The 19,611-nt window shown below is 41.5% G+C and overlaps 2 protein-coding genes across 2 annotated transcripts; one reads left to right on the top strand and one right to left on the bottom strand.

Moving 5' to 3' along the window:
- Positions 1–2,810: 2,810 nt before the first annotated feature.
- Positions 2,811–9,347, top strand: cdkn1d (cyclin-dependent kinase inhibitor 1D). The gene is made up of 3 exons (XM_053415338.1): positions 2,811–3,077; positions 5,752–6,224; positions 6,317–9,347. The coding sequence occupies exons 2-3, from the start codon at positions 5,756–5,758 to the stop codon at positions 6,373–6,375; spliced, it is 528 nt and encodes a 175-aa protein (XP_053271313.1). The 5' UTR covers positions 2,811–3,077; positions 5,752–5,755; the 3' UTR covers positions 6,376–9,347.
- A 199-nt stretch (positions 9,348–9,546) lies between these two features.
- slc37a3 (solute carrier family 37 member 3) lies at positions 9,547–19,307 on the bottom strand. The gene is made up of 14 exons (XM_053415336.1): positions 19,182–19,307; positions 17,287–17,527; positions 15,544–15,658; positions 14,859–14,951; positions 14,640–14,723; positions 14,164–14,309; positions 13,502–13,598; positions 13,323–13,407; positions 12,799–13,001; positions 12,568–12,709; positions 12,214–12,315; positions 11,748–11,947; positions 11,412–11,477; positions 9,547–11,064 (listed from the first exon to the last, which is right to left on the bottom strand). The coding sequence occupies exons 2-14, from the start codon at positions 17,361–17,363 to the stop codon at positions 10,972–10,974; spliced, it is 1,503 nt and encodes a 500-aa protein (XP_053271311.1). The 5' UTR covers positions 17,364–17,527; positions 19,182–19,307; the 3' UTR covers positions 9,547–10,971.
- Positions 19,308–19,611: the final 304 nt, after the last annotated feature.

The following is a 19,611-nucleotide window of genomic DNA, read 5'->3' as shown; positions in this document are numbered from 1 at the left end:
TTCAACGTTTAAATCCCTTTCATTCACAAGCAGCATCCTTTGATAATGTGTATTATTCTCCTCCTGATCTGATTTTACATTTCATAACTTCCAACTGATTAACACTCAAATCTTTTCCTTTAACAATAGACTCATCAAGGTGTTTAAACGTGGGTATGTAGTGGTTAAAGTCACTTTAAACACTTAAAAGAGCTCAAAGGCTACTTATGACACATTTATTTTGTCTTAAATACATTTCCTGTGTTACATGTGGCTTGGTTTTGAAGTAATTTCCTCATCAGTATCCTCTGTAGTACATCAAATCCATGCAGGGTACGTGCACGCAAATAGCTCCTAACAGCCTCACTGAGGTCTTCTTTGTTTGCCTTTTACACAGTAATTAAGAAGCACTTGAGTGAAAAAGAGGTGAATCAGGTTTTTTTATGGACTCATGACGCTCACCAGGACATATCCCATCATCCTCTGATCCCAGAGTCACATGGTTACTATGTGACTGTTGTTTAACATTCACACACACAATAACGCATTCAAAGGGGGCGCTGACCGTGGAGATGAGACAATGGGCTTAATGACTGCAATAACCAACTGTAACACAACAACGCAGGATTAAGGGTGGGTGGGTGGGGGGTCGCACCAAAACAAATACACACACACACACACACACCCACACACACACACACACACACACATGCACACACAGCACTGTAGACAACAAGGAGAGGATTAGGAATTTAATGAAGAACAATAACTGTGAATACAGGTCACAGAGCTGAACTAACAGTGAGGGATGATTCTGCTGAGGCCTCATTGTCTCCTGTCACGTATGACACAGTATAAAGCAACGTCGAATCACCCAGATTAGAGGGGCATTAGGGAACTGGGGCACAACCCTAATTTGACTATTAAGTGTCATGATGGGAGCGAAACTCAGCCCTGAGAGGGTTTGTGCTGACGAGGTGACGTCAGCGGAGGAGCAGATTATCCATCGAGACATATTTTTTTAATTAAGAGACTTATCATTGTTCCCCCGCCTAATCACGTCCATACAGTCCCTTAAGAATCCAAGTAAATTAGATCCCAGATTGAGATTTATTCAAACTTGTAATGCACTTTGTTGCATGGTTAATTTGCTTTGATCCTTATCTCGAATATTTCCTTACTTGCACCCTCATGGGAAAATATGACGCTCCCCAGCCAGGAAACCTCGCATAAGCTGCTCTCAGACATGCAATGAACTCCACAAGTCCCTCCGTGTTTTCTTCAGAGGAGGTTCATGCATTAACGCAAATGTCTGAGACACTCTGTGGTCTCTTCAGACTTTATCCTCCTGACCTACTATAAAGTCTGTAGAAATCACAGCAGGGGATCCCAAGCTGGATTTACTTAAACAGTTGTTATCATAATTTGTGCTTAATTGAAAAATTTAATTTGATTAGAGTGAAATGGTGTCGGAACTGAAAACCTGGAATAACCTCTCTGAATGTGGGTCAGTGTGCAAGCCTCAAAGATGACTCTTATGTCACTGAACAACTATGCAACAATAAGACTTCTCCCTGTGTAATGTGTGAATACAAAATAAAACAGAGCTTGTGTAATAATAGGAAACCGGAGAACCTATATTTCACAACGACAGGAGGAAAAGGGAGCCCACAGCGCGGCATAATAAGTATCGAAACTGGGTCATGGGAAGCAGGTGGTGTCATAGAGAGAGGAAATTGAGTTGTCATTAAATAATTGTAAATAAAGATTTTGGCAAAGTCTAAAAAAAAAGAAAAAGAGGGGATGGGTGAAATTCAAAAATGATGATTAAAGGGATCGATACTCAGCAGCTTATACATGACAAAGTGAGACATTGTATCTTATCATTGTATCTTATCACATTGTATCTAATCACATTGTATCTAATCACGCAAAAAAAGGGAGTGATTCATTGTCATTCATGTGTAATACACTGACAGAATGTCTGACAACTTTGGAACTGAATTGCATACACTTCCTAACCTGTGATAAAATATTGAAAAGCTAAAATAGTTTGGGTCCGTTAAGGATTTATAGTGCAAACGTTTCACATGAACTGCTTTAGAACAATATGGTTAAATACAATAAGCCATAAAATGTGAATTTCTCCTGTGGTTGAATCAGATCAGTCTCATTCTCTGTTTCAATGCACTTTTCTCACACAGCTTCTTATGAATCAGATCTAAAATAAGTCACCACTTCATCCACTTGATCACATATAGTTACCAAATGGGGATGTGTGGTAGAAAGGTGGACAAAATGCCCAAGGTCCATAATGGATGTATCCTGTCACGATGCAGCCCAACGTGATTGGAGGACGTGCACGAGGTGCCAAAGCAAAACGTGATGCAAGGGCTCCACGAGGATGTGTGTCACATTTTAGGCAGAGTAGCAAATGGCGGCCACTGCCAAGTTATTTGACCTACTACTAGGGGAAGACGAATGAGAACACTAGGGGCGCAGCGGAGGGAAGGAGCAACAGGTTTGTGCAACAGGAGCGCACAGGGAAGCGTTGTATAACTCAAGAATACAGGGAAAGATGATTTCCATGCGTGCATTAACACTTCATAATCCTACATATATGAGTAATAAACAAAATAATGGTGCCCTCCCCACCTTTCGTGCATTTTGGCGTGTTTTGTCTTTGCATTTCTGCAGCGATGCACCCGCAAACTGTGCTGTCGTCAGAGCTGATCGAGTTGTTGTTTACCTCCTGGCTCCACTCCGGGACTCACAACTGTTATGAAGGGAATCACGTGACCCCGAGGCTCGAGCAGGGCGACCCCGCCCCTCGTCCCCTCCCCTCTTCAGTGAGTCCACAACAAACACGTCGCAGATAGATAAGAGCCAGGACGAGAAGGAATCCTCGTGTGGATCGGCTCTACTTTAAAAACACACAGACACACACACACACACACACACACACGCCTCCGAGTGACAGTGTTTGTTCCCGTGGGTCCGTGGAGTACACACACCTCGCACTGCTCTGACACTGCGCAGTTTACGGAGCGAACGTCAAACTCCGCATTTTCGACCCTTTTGAGCTACTGACGCTGATGGTAAGAAAACACGTTTATCTGAACCTATATCTTTACTTTATTGTCAGTATTCAACGTTGTCATGTTTTTATAGTAATTTCTCCACGCATTTTTTAAATTGCTTTTTGTGTTTGGAAGAGTTCTTGCAGATTAACAAGTGTTGCGGATTAACGTAAGGCTGCCGATACGTTCTTGACGCATTTACGTCGCTTTTCTCAACATTAATTAAGCATTAAAAAGTAATAACAGGTGTTAATTTGAAGCCAACTCTTTTTTTTACTTGTTAATATTATACAAAGTGAGAGTTGTGTGGTTGTTGCGTGTGTTTTTAGTTGTTGCGGATGATGGTTTTTGACCCAGTCACGTCGCACTCTCTAAAACGTTTAGATACTTCAGTATCTGTGTAGCTATGACGCTAACATGGTTTTTGTGTTATTTTGTGTGAGTGTTGTGTGTTTTTTTTGCGGATAAATGTAAAGCTGCGTAAGTTTATCACGCTTTTTTCCAAACATTAACAAGCGCTTAAATAGTCGGTGCTGGTGAAAATGTCCAGCTGCCACTGTTTAGTTGTGGTTTATAGTGGTTTAGGGGATTGTTGTGTGTTTGCTGCGTGTTAAAAACGAGGATGAGGCTTTGACAAGTTGCTGTAAGTGTGTCGCATCTCATTGACCCACATTCTCGTAGTGGAACTGCGTCACCAGCGTCTTCTGTCGCATCTTCTCTCGCTCCTACAAACTGTGGAATCACTTCCCAGTGTCGTTTCGCGTTGCGTTGCCCGGTTACGTGTTTGGATTTTGCGTTGATAATGGCGAATTTGTAACCGCTGTGTTGTGGGGATTAGTTTGCGTGAAATAGTTGGAGGTAGTGTGCGTTTTTTTATTTCCCGGGTACACCGCGGGGAAACCTGATCTGAAAACCGCGCCCACTTCATTTTCTCGACGCAAACAACTTTCACTGACAGACTGGGGCAGCCCTGTCGGTCAAAGGCAGCAACTACACTCATGTTTTTTTATTCATATTCATTCCGCTGTGAATGAGACCGAACCGATCAAAGTGGAGTGGTGCTGTTTAAATCGACCTGACACTGTGACAAACAGTTTATATGGACAGACAGATACGTAAAAAGCTATAGGACTTGAGAAAGTGCTTTTCTCAGCGATGTATTCTCTGTGTGTCACTTGCGCAACACTGACACCCCCCCCCCCCCCTCGAACCCTCTGGTGTTTTTACAAGACGGCCTTTCATTTCTGTCTGCTGGTTGATAAGGTGCTGAAGTCCTATTGTTCTTTTTTATTGTCTAAGTGCAAAGAACCAACAAAGCCCGTTAAATTTAGCAAATGTTACAAATTACTTACTTCTATTAACAACCTCCAACACAATTTTTTAATGTTTCAGTCCTGGGTCCAAGTTTGGGATGATATGGTCAGAATAAAGATACTACAATTTCACAGCGGTTGATAGTTATCATGATAAATGTCACGTAATTATTTTGACCCTGTGAAGGCTGTGGTTTAAACAATTAACCATACATCCTCAAGCATAGGAATTATATCGCTACATTGACTTTTGTTGTAATGCTATTGATAAAAATGATATTGGTGTTAGTATTGATATTGTATTATTGCCCACCTCTGAGTCTGTGTGACCTCAGAGTTGCCAAGCTAAGTGTATATGCAAAATGAGTTGTACTTGTATTCCTCTGATGTCCTTAACTAGGAGTCAGTAAATGGCTGGACAAACGTGGGCCACTTAATGAGCAAACAGAAAAACTGAAAAAGACAAGCTAGCCGATAAATTGGTCAGGCCCTGGTAATGGAGGTACTATTGCTATATTTGAACATAGGGACAAAGGCACATGACAAGATAAAAACATCTTGAGGCCTTTTTGTTAGAGTTCTGTGTCTATGACTGATGTCTATTACCAACCCAAATTGCATTTGCTGAGGGTCCCCTGATGGTCTGGGCCCCCAGGGTTGGTCATCCAGTCTTTGAAAGAGGACTCATTTAGTGTAGTATTCAGCAGCAGAACTATATATCTCAATTCAGTAGTTACATTCCCATAAGATACATAATTAGCTTTTACTGCCGTCACACATCTGATAAAGCACTGAGCAGCCTGTTTGGAGGGAATCAGGCTGCCCAGGGCTGTGGTTATTATACACCGCCATGTAAAATAAATAATCTAGATTGGAAGTGATACAATCTACACTCTAGGTAGAAAGCCAATGATCAGTCCAGGTCAGTATTCAACAGTTTTACTCTAATGAAATGTGTCAGATGGGGAATGCAGAAAACATTCCTCACAAGTGGTGCACACAAGCCTTTTCTCCATGTGACCTGCTGACCTTTACTGTCGACCTTTCACCCTTAAACCCTAGAACAGGTGGATGATCAGTTTGAAGTGGAGGCGTCGCGGCTGTGAATGTTGCAGGAGATTTATTTGGTGTTGGTTTAGTTATCCGTCACTGCAGTAATTACTCAGCAGGTTAGAGCACACATGGATTTGATCACATAAAACACACCCAAGCAGGCGTACAGCGTGTTGGGGGTTTGAGCTTTTAATAGCTGAGGTGTGTGTGGGTGTTAGTAAAACCGCACATCACACCTCATTGAACCTCTGCAGGGCTAACAAATCAAGCGCTTGACCTCTGCCCTTCCTTTAACTCTTTGTGCGTCTGTGTTTGTTCTCTGATAGGGACATGGCAATGGCCTCTCCATCAACATCAACCACAGGATCACCTACGGCGTCTGACTCGGCGCTCTCCTGCCAAGGGGGCATCGAGGCCCTGAAGATGAAGGTGGGGCCCGTGAGGAGGAATCTCTTTGGGCCTTTGGACCACCAGCAGCTGCAGCAGGACTTCCAGAGGCTGCTCTGCATGAGCATGGAGATGGCCAATAAGCGGTGGAACTTCAATTTCCAGGCTGACGTGCCAGGAGAGGGCTCCAACATTGAATGGGAGGAGCTCAAGTGCCAGGATGTCCCGGCGTTTTACCACAGCTGCATGATTAGGCCGGTGGTCGGGCCCGGGGCCGAGGCAAAGAAGGGGATGAAGCGGACATTGTCCTCGTCCCCGACGTCCAGCAGCTCGTCTGGGTCTGGGGATGAGTACTTGGAGTTGACCACCAAGAGGTGCTACAGAGGGAAACGTAGACAGTCCGCCATCACAGGTGAGTCCACACAACAAATAGTCTGATGTTTTTGGTTTAGATTGATCTGTCAGTAGAATTTCTTTGACTTTTGGGTTCTTTTTTTCCTTCAGACTTCTTCAAGGTGAAGAAGAGCAGGCTTCTGCACTACAAAGCTTCCTCCCGGCTATGAAAAGCACAACGAGACCCGGTGGAGGATAAATGGTCCCCATCCCTCCAGGTGTCACCTCACATAGATATGTCTCATATCTTATGTATATTTGTAGCAATTTGTGAACTGACTGTCCATAAGCTCATTCAGCATGGGCTTACAAAACTCCTCCGACACCACGTACCTTTAATCTTTCAGCACAAGGAAGCTACAGTTTTTGTAGTTAATCAAGCTTGGATTCTACAGTTTTTGTAGATAATTATAAATTTTATATATATACTGTATATATTCTATATACTGTTTTCCTTAGCTGACTATACTGTGAAATCTTTTTGAATGCACTCTTTCAGGAAATAACAGAAAACCGGCTTAAGTTCCTGGAGGTTTAGTTTCCTCTGAACGTGCCTCCGATAGTATTTGACCTCAGTCCTTGACCTTTTTGTCTCCCTCTTGCTAAAAGTCATGAGAGGTTTCGATTAGATGAGTGACTATTCCTGACCTCACATCGCACACAGCCTTAAGTCTCATCCCGCGGCCCTTCCCGGATCGCTCGGAGTCAAAACCTCACACAGGGTTCAAAATTCAGCTGCGTGTCTGCGATTAGCGCCAGGTTAAAGGTCAACTGTCGAGGTTTGGCGTTGAGGTAATGCAGCCACACCCTGTAGGATAGTGACTTCAAATTCTGAGTAATAATAGCAGTGTTCCATATGTGACTATTTATTTATTATTTCACGATGCTAGTTCACCAACTAAATAAAGTAAAAAGAATAAAAATAAAAGGATAATGGGAAAAGCAAGGTCAGATAAGTTGTCTTTTGAAACCTGTACCATTTCCCCCAAATTAAAGACTATAATTCCTCATGGCTCATACATTACTCCACCGTATCGGCCGTAATATTTAACACCACCTCAACATAGCAAAAAATATTCAAATTGCAAACTATTCCCTTTTTGCTTTGTCGGGTTGTAAAAATCTGTATTTTGGCAACAGACCAGAACATACCTTATTTGGTTGTATGTTTTTTTATTTTCAGCTTTATGCTTCCAACGATGTAGCATTTTCCCACTCGGTTAGATTTATTTCACTGTGTTGCAGCTCAAAAGGAATCGAAACTTTTGGCTCTACGTTTAAATGTTCAGAAGAGCTGCGTCACATGTTGTATCGCTGTGCAGTTTTTAAGGGTTTTTATCGTGTCTGTGCATATACGTGTTTGTGTACGAATGTGTCGGTGTGTTTTTTTTATCTTCGGGTTTTCACCAGTAGTAAAAATTGTGGCAGCTGAGGCAGTTGAACCAAAGAGAAAATCGCTGTACCATTCAATTAGGAACACATCAGTGAAACAAGTTGCTTATGGTTTGAGTGATCGGCAATGGGTCAGAGAAGGTCACGTCTCCAAATATTCAACTATCAAGTGAAAGCGCACAAAGAAAGAAAACAAATTCTGTTCTTATATCCGGTTTACTAAATTAATGTGATCCGTAACTTTAAGTTGACTCAAACTGGATGTGCCTATTTTCTCTCCCCACCTTCAATAATTTAGTTTGCATTAGAATAAAAAGCCATGACCTGAATTAATCAAATCTCACTACCTCATCATTCAGATACACAAAAACTAAAAAAAGAACAATTCTCAGGTCGTTTGTGTTTTAAGGCAGGAAATAAAGCCACGATTCTGTTGTGGTTAAAAGCTGGAGAGGGTTCAGCGCTGAAGTGTAGAGTTTCACACAAGGTAAAAGAGTCAGTGTGTCAGAGCAGAGGGGGGGGGGGGGGGGGGGGGGCCATCAGAGCAGAGGAAACTCTGGTCCCTCTAGGAGGAGGGGCCTGGGTTGTTGTTGTGCTCTCTCTCACTGCCTCTCTCTGCTTTGACAGCTTCGCAGAAACAGACAGAGCAGAGGAGTAAAGTGTTTGTGGGAACGAGGGCACGGAATAAAAAGCTTCTCTAAAGCGAGATACTTCAGGGGAACACAACAGATCCTGGACGCAAAAGCATTTCTCCCTCCACACAAGAGGCCTGGGATTTAGCTTTTGTCTGCCTACCCCCCCCCCCCCCCGCCACCCCTCAAAAAGTCACACAGTCCCTCTTTCATAAACCAACCGCCTCAGTCTCTGCAAAGAATTGTCTTGAAAGCAGCCGCTCATAATCATGTTAACACAACGTTGGCTTTTTTTTCACGGCTCTACATGGCTGTTTCCTCCCAGATTTAAACAGAGCACACGTGGCTGTTTAAAATAGTTCATCAGGATTACTTGTTGTTTTTGTTAATTTATCTTTGTGTGTGAGTGTGAGACCGTGTTGTTTCGTGTGCAACTATCCTCTCAGCGTGTTAAAGACAACTTTCAATGTCTATATTAACTTATTTTGGGTTTCTATCTTTTTTGTTGTTTAGGGAACTAATTACAAATTCCTTTTTTTTTTGTTGCTATTGTTAACTAATTGTGTTATTTCTGAAGCTACATCTTTGCACTACTTAAAACATTGTTGACAAGAGAAATATATTTTTTAAGTAATCTTTAAAAGAAGAACACACAAATCCTCATTGAGAAACTGAGGCACAGATTTTCTTAACGAAAAAGACGTTTTCCTCCCACTGGACCTTTCACACTCAAATTTTTAAGTCCATTGGCAGGAAATAAATTATAATGATGGATTCAAGACAGGTCTGTTAGTGCCCAAGCAAACTCTGCTTTCCTAATTTATCTGTCGCAGCTATATCACAAATGTAGTGTTCTCTATTACTTTTGTATATGCATGAATGTATGATAATCTTTGTAAACGATTTGTAATAATGTTATTGTAATTTAATACAGATTTTGTGTATCCTTGCAACGTGTAAGAAGTGTATATGCATGGGATCAGAATCATATCCTTTTTGTTTTTGATAGATATTTGTATGGAATCGGTTGAGTTGTTGGTGCACTGTTACCTTTTTTACAATGTTGATCACATAGTGTGCTGAGAATAATTAAATGTTAATGAATGATAAACCTTAAATACTGGTGTTGAGTTTTGTTTCACGGTATATAAAGATGGACTAAAAGGGGCTGAATCTATAGCACCTCCTGGTGGTGTAGATATAACACTGCACATGTTAACAATGAAGTTGCTGTCATACTGTCGCTTGCAGTAATAATATTAATGCATCTTAGATATAATTCAAGATTGTATTCAAACTGAAAGAAATGTTCATGAATTGCAAAAAATGTAATTTGCGTTTATTTACAACCGTTGCATTTACATTGGTTTAAACTTGAAAAGTCAACAAACAAAAATATACACCACAGACACATTTAAAAGGTACATTCCATGACATTTAAAGTTCAGAGACACTAGAGGTTCAAGTCTCATTTTCTGCTCCTTTGCATTAAGAGCATTTAGAAGGTTTGGCATCAGTAACTTATATCAGATTATATTACATCCTCTTGTCACTCTTAAAAACAGTTGAGATGATGATCCATGTATATGCACGGCACGCATAGGTGCAAACTACCTGTTATGTCTAATGACCATAGTGGTTGGAAAATGTTGGTCTCTTTTACTGCTTTGAATAAAGGAATCATCCTTCCAGTGAGTCAGAAGTATCCAAGTAATGAAGATAAACATCCACATGTAAATGATCAAGCAACTGCTGTTGTAAAATCAGAAGAAATGGAGCAGTACCTCTGGAAAAAATGAGGGACATTTTCATTTATAGGTGACCTATCCCTTTAAGAAAAACATGGTAGATTGAGTGCAGAGTAGAATCTGTTACTGTGTGTGTGCGTGTGTGAGAAATATTGACCAGCGAGTTTAAAATGATTTATTATGATACATCAAAATAGTAACAGAAACAAGTGACATTTTAAAGAGAACCAGTCCCCGTCGTGACCAATCTTGACAGTATCCTTATTTACCCCAATAAAACAAAACTGTACACAGGAGAAATCAAATATCTGTGGTGAACATTTCTAAAAACCCAGATAAAAGTGGTTCACTAAAACCTTTAGGACTCCATCTCGTCTCCGTGAGAATCTTGAGAGTGCAATCTTCATTGTTTCAACTAAAAACTAAATATCATACATATCTACAAAATCTGACAATAAATGTCTACATTACAAATATTATTCACATTCTTTTAGCCGTACCGACCCTAAACTTGTCTTGAAGGGTCTCGTTTTTAAATTAAGAACTTGTGGTTTAAAATTCAAATGACTTCATCGCATGTACATTATAAATATTTAAATCCATTTCAACCATTAAATATATACACAAGCACATTCTGTGATGGCTCAGCAAAGCCTGGAACCACAGACGGTGAGTTCCCTTTTAAAGCTTGGCTCAGCTGGACACTTAGTACATTTACATTTTTGTTATCTACAGAGTGGAAAAAACCAAGTGTTGTGCTCAAAGACGCTAGGCCTGCTCAAACTCATATTTGCACAAACACACACACACACACACGTGCACACACATACGCGGTGTGCTGGTGGTTGTGGGTGTGAGTCTCAGTCACGTTCACCACTGAGAAACTTCATCCACCAAATCTTATCACATCCCACAACTCACCTAAACAGAACCGTTTCTGAGCAGGCCGTCGGCGCCAATGGTCGAAACGTTGCGGACGGAAGACACTGATGTTTCACAGCTGGTGTTGCAGCGCTCGTCTGTCCCTCCACATGGCGCGCAGTTCGTTGAGGAGCAAGGGAGTGATGAACACAATGCTGCCCCCTGTCTGTAACGTAGAAACAAAAGACATCACTAATGGGTTCTGAAGCAACCGAATGGAATTCAACCGTCTTTCATTCTATAGTTGTGTCTCAATTCAAGGGCTGCCCTGTTCAGACGACTTGGTCTAAGCAGCTAGTGAAGCAAAATGAAGCCTCCACCAGCTTGTCCCGTCCTTATAGCCTTAACCTATCAACACGACAAGAAAGCTTTAATGCCCCTTAATTTGTACCTGTGCATTATTAGTTGTTTTCTTTCTTTTTTTTTTAAACTATGTACTGCACCTGTTCTCTGCCAACTGTCAAAAAGTCCTTTGTGAATAAAGCCTGCCTTAATTTTAGGAGATCATCTTACCATGACGACGAAGAAGTAAAACACATACATCCAGCCCAGCTTGCTCTCGATCAGGGACACCAGGTACTAGAAGGTGAAGGAGATACAGAGTGAACATCGTTCTGTGGATAAGACCTCTGATTGAAACCAGAGCTGTGTGTCTGACTTTATATTGCGTTAACAGGAAGGGGATGGATTTACGGATGGACGGACGAACAATGCTAATACGTAACACCTCCGGCCACTGGCTGGTGCGGAGGCGTAGAAATTATTAAAGAACAGGTTTAAAAGACACTGAGGATTCTTAAGTAAAATCATCTGAAGTTTCCTTGTGGTACATCCTGTATTTGTGATTACCTGTCCCCCTGCAGCTCCCATACTTCCAGTTCCATCCACTATACCAGTAACAGTAGCCAGAGCCTGCTGACTGCCCCTCAGAGCCTCCTGTCTCCCCAGGTCAGCAGAAATGGCCGAGCTGATGATGTTGGATGGGCCGCCAATGAAGAAGCCGGTTAAGGCCAACAGTGTGGCATTTATCACCTGGTCGTTAGGTGAACCTGAGACGAGAGAGAGAGTCGGAATTATAAACTCGGAACCAGGATATATTATATATGTTTAAGCCTTGAGTGCAGATCTCATGAAAAAGTCTATGTGTTGAACAAGTGCATGTGTTTAAATAATGAAAAGCAGCAATTATGAAAAAAAAGCATAATAAAAGTTGCAGTAAGGATTAATTACCATGTTGTCATTTCATTTTAATCAGTCATACCCTGTGTCTCCAAAGAGTGCGTTTGATTTACAGATTAAATGTGTGCGTACTCACGGCTGTATCCCACCAGGGCTCCCATCGCCACTGCCAGACTCAACGCCAACACCGGGGCTCTCTTTCCCATGCAGTCAGAGATCAGACCCTGAACTGTTCCTCCTGACACACGGAGACAAGGACATATCGCTGCAGATTATTTGTCTTATTCCATCAATTAATCCTCTGTTGATTTAAGCTCATATTAATTTCCAGCTTATATGTGAGCCTTTCTACTTTAAAGCTCAAAACAGAAAAGCTCTGGCCTCATATCTATTAAATACAGTTTTTTTCTTTGAAACCAAAAATTCCATGGTATTTGTTAAAATGATTCAAGTAAAGGATGATAACTAGCATTTGCTGTCTGCCACTTACCGATGATTCCTCCGACATCGTACCACACAGACAAGCGGTCAGCCTCGGCCTCCTTCCAGCCGAAATTGCTACTCAGGTAGAAAGGGAGCCAGAAGAAGAAGGAGTAGTTGACCAGCTTCAGACACGCATAAGACAACGAATACTGCAGTTCAAACAGAAACAGAGTCAACACGGAGTCAAACTTGTGGATAGCTTCTTGTTAATTAATCAGTCTTGACTTGTGGGGCTCACAGGTAAAACTCCAGGTAGACAGAAGGCCTGGAAGAAGCCAACAGCTGGAAGGGACTCTTCTTCGGGCTCATCAAGCTGCTGAGACGGCTGGTGTCGTGCGCCATAGACCTCCACCTCATCCTCCTCGTCGCTCATCAGAGGCTTGTGGCTGTCAGTGTCTGTCTCTACCGGGCTGAGGCCAGTCTCGGATTCCATACATAAACCTGACACACACACAGAAACACTTAGTCAAGCTGTGGAGAGTGGCTAAACGCAGTAAAGACTTGAGGTTATGACTATGAAACACAGATTTTTCTATATTAGAAGGTGGAGTTTTCCCAGTTTAACTGTGACACAAATTTAAATTGGTTTCAGTGGGAATAACTTCAATTAAAAGTAAACTGACGCTACTTTCCGACATGCACTGAAATCCAGATTTTTTTCCGAAAGAAATTTGTGAAAATGTTGAATAAATAAGCCGCATTTAGATAATGTTGAGATGCATCTATACACACATTTACTAACATATTGCCGGCAGTTCTTACCGACTTCTTTTGGGGAGGTCAGTAGGCCGAAGAACACAATCACCCCGCCAGCAAACTGCACCACTGATGTCACCAGGAAGGCATACTGCACACAGCATCATGTTAGCATTTAGCTTCTCAGAATATGATGGTAAAAAGCAACAGCAAAGTGTGTTTGTGTGTGTGTGTAAATGCATTACCTCGTATCCATACTTGAGCACACTAGAAGCTAAGAAAGCCCCCAGGATGTTGCCTACAGAGGCACAAGCACTCCACAGACCAAACACAAAGCCTCGCCTGGAGAACAACATCATGAAGTACAATTATTTAAAGATATGCATATTATAAAATCCTTTACATACCATCTCTTGAAAAGCACTTAAAATACAAATGTACTATATTTTATAAAATGAAAACATCACGATTCGAGAACTTTTTCTCATTGTTCAAACACAACGGAATTTTGGAAAAGTAAAAAATATCTAATTGTCCCTTTTATAAAGATTTAAAAGTGTAAAAATACAATATGTAAAATAAGAAACTACTAAAAATCTAAAAAGTTCAAGTAACTTCAATAAACACAAGGCGAGGTAACAAGGGTGCAATGCTACATCAAAAATAGCTCAGTGACTTCCTACTCTATCTGTATTCAGCATATTATGTTTGCAAGTTCTTTGACTATGGAAAACTGAGTCTAAAAGGCTTCTGTGTTTTGGCAACAGCACCAATAAATGGACGTCTTTGTGCAAGTGTGGGCGTGTGTGTGTCTGAGTGTGGGTGTGTGTTATAAAGCTCTTTGGTAAATATCTCTGGCTGGACAGATGCCGGTAATCGTTTTTCCAAACAGAGAAATGTCACGCACCCCGTCTTGCCGAACCAGTTGCCCATGACGGCCACCACACACGGCCAGACGGCGGACTGCAGCAGCCCGTTCAGGATCCACAGGCCACAGTACAGGTAGACGTTGTAGATGTGAAGCCACTCTGTCAGAGTGCCGAACACAAACCCCTGCAAACACAGGAACATACAGAGTTATAGTAAAACAATCACAGAGGATTAAATCTTCATCAGACTGACTTCTGTTCTAAAATCAATATTTCACTCACAGGAAGATGAATTATACAGACTATCACTTCTTAATCTGCATACTCTTTCGGGGAAAAGAAAATTACTCTCTAATAATGACACCATTTCCACATTTATGCACTTTACATGACCCTGTTTATTAAGACTAAGACTAGTTTTAAGATGCGTATCATCAGTTTGAGGCTTTTTTCATTTTTAACAGTGTGTCAGGATAATATAACACCTAATAAAACCTTTTGTATGTTTACTAACCACTGCAGCAGAGCCACACAGGCCGAAGCAGAGAACATAGCGCAGGTTTACTCTGTCTCCGATCACACCGCTCAAATACAGACCCTGTGTGGACAGGAAGAAAAAATACACAATTTAAAGAGAAAAGACGACTACAGGTCATGTTTGTTTAATCATGTCACAGGCATGTTCCTAACGTTATCTATTGCACTGTCACATAATACAATGTTCCATACTCACCACAGCGTATGAAAAGAGAAAGATGGAGTCCAGAGCTCCCAGGAAGAGAGTGGCCTGCTTTTCATCTGCAAACAGATGATTGTCCTCCCATGTCTGGGACAGAAAACATACTTAGTTATATGCATTATATCAAGGGACCAATAGAGGCCACGATTTAAATAGGACTGTCGACAGTGCTGCATGTAGTAAAATCACAAAGGTGAAAGTGAAAAGCTTTTACCGCAAAAGTAACAATTAACTGAATACCAGGTAAAATAAATATCTCAATCTTGGTAACTGGTCTCAGTTGCAAAGTTAGCCAAAAACACTAAGGTCCTTCTCACAGGATCGAAATCAAGCTGATCATCTTGTATGAGCCAAAATAAATATTTAACCTGTGGTGGGAATATTTTATTTAGGCTGCAGATAATTATTAAGACAGGAGTAGAGCTCTGATATTTACTGTTGACAGTAACATCTTGTTTTAAGTTTGTATTTCGACACCACAACGTATTTTGACCCCTGTATCACTCTGAATGCATCACAGTAAAGAGCCTGCTTAGCATCTTAGTGGGAGTTTTTCACAGACGTCACTACACAGCTTTTCATCTTGTTTTCATTGAGATTGAACATAGCATCTTAACTATGTGTTGGTGAAATATTGTTCTATGTTGAACTGCAAGCTGTTCTGTTCGGTAATCTGTACCTCGCCAGGGGAGAAAGTTGACCCATTGACAATCTGGGTGGACGGCGTCCACTGGGCCGAGATGCTCACTTTCACATTGCTGAATGTCTTCCGTGATGCATGCAGCAACACATAGCTGCAGAGACAGAAATGCATGTTAGTCAGAAACTAAAAAGCAAAATCTATTTGATAGATTTAACAAAATTTATCCCAGTAGCAAGAGGTCAAATGTCACATTTCAGGAAGGGAAAGCAGCTACTTAATTATTCCTGTACATGAATCAAGCTTTGAGTTATTAAGTGCTGATGGTTGAGAAAAATGGCTGATATACCACAATATACTACTAGCACTACTAATAGTCCTTTTAAAATTATTGGACAACCTCATATAAATAATATTCTGCAGTTTAGTTTGGAGACATTTCGATTCCAAAGTTGCAGCAGTTTGATTCATTAACAGGAAACACTGAATTGTGTTGGAAGAAGTTGGAAATGGGGGAAAAAACACAATGCAAACAGAGCGTCTCTGCTGAGTTCACTGTTTGCTCCAAACTTCTAGACGGTACGTTGCACTGTTCCTGATAAGGTGAGTCATGACTATGGTGACTTCGCCACAGACGTATGAGATCACAACCAGTGATTAATGATTGACTACAGTATATATATATATACACATGAGTTGGGTCTAAATAAAGACGCACAAGTTTGAAGTTTACCAGACGGTCATAAACATGATACATGTTAAACATCGCTGCACATTCTCCTTTTCAAAACAACATGCAGGGTTTGATAAAAGGTTTTGTCCAACCAGTTAATCTACACTTAAGAAAATGGTTATTTGTATTTTCTAACAATATTTCAAGTATTTGTAATGTTCTTTTCTTATAAAGAAAACTTCTAATAACCACACAATAATAAATGTCATACTTTCTAACATTCAGGCTGTGAACTGCTGCCATCCTGAATGTTAGAAATCAATATTCACCCTTAATACTATCTTGGGAATGTCTGACCCGAGCTAGCCTTGCACCCCCAATGACCTTTCACCTAAATTGACAGCTCACATCCAGTGTTTCTACTCTAGCTACAGTGCATTGAAATGTCCTGTTATACTTCTCCACTCTTGTCAAGGCTCAGCAGACTATTGATAAAAGGTTTATAAATGTATCTTTTAAAACTGCTGCAAATCTCTGTTGAAAATCTACAATGTTTCTTTCCTGTGAATAGTTAATCAAGCGGCAGGCAAATTAAAAGTAATCTATAAAACTAAATGCAAACACATTGACCAAAAAGTCCAGCTCCATGGCGGGCTGCCAGGCGAACAAGAAACAAAAATGCCAACAAAATAACAAATGGCAAAATTTCTATTTCATGATGCCATGGTGAAAATGTTCTCCAAGCCAAGGAAGATAAAGTGCAGCAATGAATCCTGCTCACTGTGTACATGATGAGCCATCTTTGCAAAGGTCATAAGTTACATAGCTTTTCTTAATGTAATAAAATATTTCTGTATTTCCCCCCCCATGAGAGTGAAGTTTATTTCTCGCTGCTTTTGTGTTACTGGAGTTTTTCTGCTCTACATGCCTCACAATTTGACACACAAACAATGACGTCCCACTGGTCACTGATGAGCTCAACAATCATGTGCTCACTGGGATTCCCGTTACCCCAAGGACATGACTCTTATCATCACTGGTATAAACACTTCAACAGCTTCAACTTGGGCAAAATCTTACAACCAGGACACAGGATGGGTCGGGTTTACCTAAAGAAGGTGAGGAGGAAGGCAACCAGGTGATGATTGGTGTACTGTGACAGGTAGCCACAGCACAAGGGAGGCATCACAGGGGGCGGCTGGAGGGAGGAAGAGGAGGTGGAGGACGAGGAAGGAGGTGGAGTTGGTGGAGGTCTTCAGGGGGGAACAGCGACAGGATAAGGGGAAGGGGCAGCTACAGTCCCACTAGGCCACGTGGGACAAGGACATCACTAGAACAACAAAGCTGTGCCTGAAGAGGGAGGAAATCAGGGTTAAGTCAGTTAACTGTATTAATGTTTATCATTGAGAACTCTATTCCACATTAATGGACAACTTTTAATAGTCCATTATAAATCCCAGATGTTTCGTGCAAATTCCATTTGTTTAAAAGTTCACCATAACTTGCAGTAACCATATGAACTATATTTATTTTACATTTCACTGCATTTAAATGTAAGAACCTGCTCTTAGATGTAAAAGACGACCATTAATAGACTTGTCTTGACTGAACACTGAGTTGTGCACTGCCTGCCTCAGGTATCAATGGCCCTAGTGTGACGTCTACAGCCTCTGATTCCTCCTCCCCACCAACGCGTTCAGCCTCAGCTGCGGTGTTTAAACAGGACTCAACTAACCAGGAAGTCAAGACGCAGCAACTCGTGTTCTGAATTAAGAATTACACTGTGTGTATCTGAAAATTGTGAATAATCTGATCCTCTATCCACTTCCTTTCTTTTCATCAAGTTGAATAAGCCTTGCAGCGTTTAAGAGATATTCATTATACCAGAAAACTCTGTGGTATGAAAAACTGGCTTGTGTACCACATTATCCGAAAAAAATTATTTCACGTGGATTGCTTTCACTTTCAGTAGCATGGACGTTTTTGGTGCAAGCAATGACACAAATGAGAAATAGATGGATTCACTGGCATAGAACAGGCAATTACCTGTACACCTGGCAGGGTGTGCCGGCTTCTTAAAATAAACCACTGTGGACACTGTGTCTTTATACTGTGACTGGCTTTGTTTAGAATGGCCAGGAGCCAAAGACACACTGATGATAACATCTGTGGCCTCATTTCTATTACCTTATTTTCTGCGACACCACCCAGAAAAGGTTGCTGAATGCCAAAGAATGTGAACCGTATATGATTCTGTGTTTAATCATCTACCAGGACAAAAGGGTCAAATCTAAAAGTTGCTGATTCCTATTTTAACAAGTTTCCAATCAGGGATAGATGCTGTTATTGATGCAATAACACTTCTTGCAGAAGGAGCTGCATTGAAACTGGGCTTCATCTACAGTCTCATACATAATCACAGTCACAGGTGGATTGTAACACTTCATCTCATCCATTCCTTCAGCAGCAAACTCTAAGAAACACACCCAATAATAACAATGAGAGGATTTATTTGCATTTAGCATGTGTTTGGTAGCAAGTTCCAAACATGCAGATGCATAAACTGGGATCCCTGTGGGCACCACTTTACACTGAAAGCGAAGATGGGAGCAAGACGTGCTGTTTAAAGGACGCTATCAATTTCCTTCACGTTACACAACAGATGAGCTCTGGTTCGTGCCCCTCGTTTAATTGACACTGTTCAGTTTGAGGAGGTGTTGTTTTGTTGCAGTGACGTAGATGTGAGCGCCATGTTTTTATTTCTCCACACAATAGCCACATCACATGCTTAAAAGGAACAATCAGCCAGTTTCGGTACCAACCCCCCCACCCACCATCTCTTCCTGACTGAGTGACAAGGCTCATCACGATATGTGGGGACAGTTTTAGCTAGTTCCGGGTTTATCAAAGCGAAAGCACATAGTATCCCTCCACGAACAGACAGGAGACAGTTACAGCGTTAGACTCCTGTGAACGAATCAAGCAAAACAAACGGGTTTCTTACGTTTTTAGCTCGGCTTGTCGCTCAGCAGCTGGTTTCTCTGGGCAGCGGCTCCCTGTGTTTACTGTAGACTCTCGTGTCACGGATGTCTCCGGCACTGCTGCAGAGCGCTGCGGCGCACGGCTGCCACCAGCAGGACCGGGGTGGAGTTACACGTGTAAACACGCGATGGAGGGAGGGCTGAGGGAGAAACAGCTGCTGAGCTCTCACCTGTCACTGACTTGTGTTGTGGACCCATCTGGTCATTGGCTGCAGGCAGATTCCAGCATAGTTTAACATGTGTAACCGCCAAAAGTCCACTGCTTGACACTGCAACAGGGACCCAGCAGTGCCTGCTTGAATACTGGTAAGCCTGTTTTAATAATGTATTGTCAGTTTTTAAGTATTATCTATGAGTGTGTTCAAACTGTATATACGGGGTGATTGTACATCA

The sequence above is a fragment of the Pleuronectes platessa genome, chromosome 22, assembly GCF_947347685.1.
Source record: "Pleuronectes platessa chromosome 22, fPlePla1.1, whole genome shotgun sequence".
In the NCBI taxonomy this organism is placed as follows: Eukaryota; Metazoa; Chordata; class Actinopteri; order Pleuronectiformes; family Pleuronectidae; genus Pleuronectes; species Pleuronectes platessa.
The sequence above is the reverse complement of the archived record's forward strand: the minus strand, read 5'-3'. Positions and strand labels throughout refer to the sequence as shown.

Bases quoted from the DNA above. Each gene is read 5' to 3' on its own strand.
- slc37a3 (XM_053415336.1), bottom strand. From the start codon at position 17,363: ATGCCTCCCTTGTGCTGTGGCTACCTGTCACAGTACACCAATCATCAC. The intron at 13,599-14,163 runs GTGCGTGACATT...GTTGTTCTCCAG, and splicing joins AACTGGTTCGGCAAGACGGG to GCGAGGCTTTGTGTTTGGTC. The intron at 13,002-13,322 runs GTAAGAACTGCC...TGTGTGTGTCAG, and splicing joins GACCTCCCCAAAAGAAGTCG to GTTTATGTATGGAATCCGAG.
- cdkn1d (XM_053415338.1), top strand. From the start codon at position 5,756: ATGGCAATGGCCTCTCCATCAACATCAACCACAGGATCACCTACGGCG. The intron at 6,225-6,316 runs GTGAGTCCACAC...TTTTTCCTTCAG, and splicing joins TAGACAGTCCGCCATCACAG to ACTTCTTCAAGGTGAAGAAG.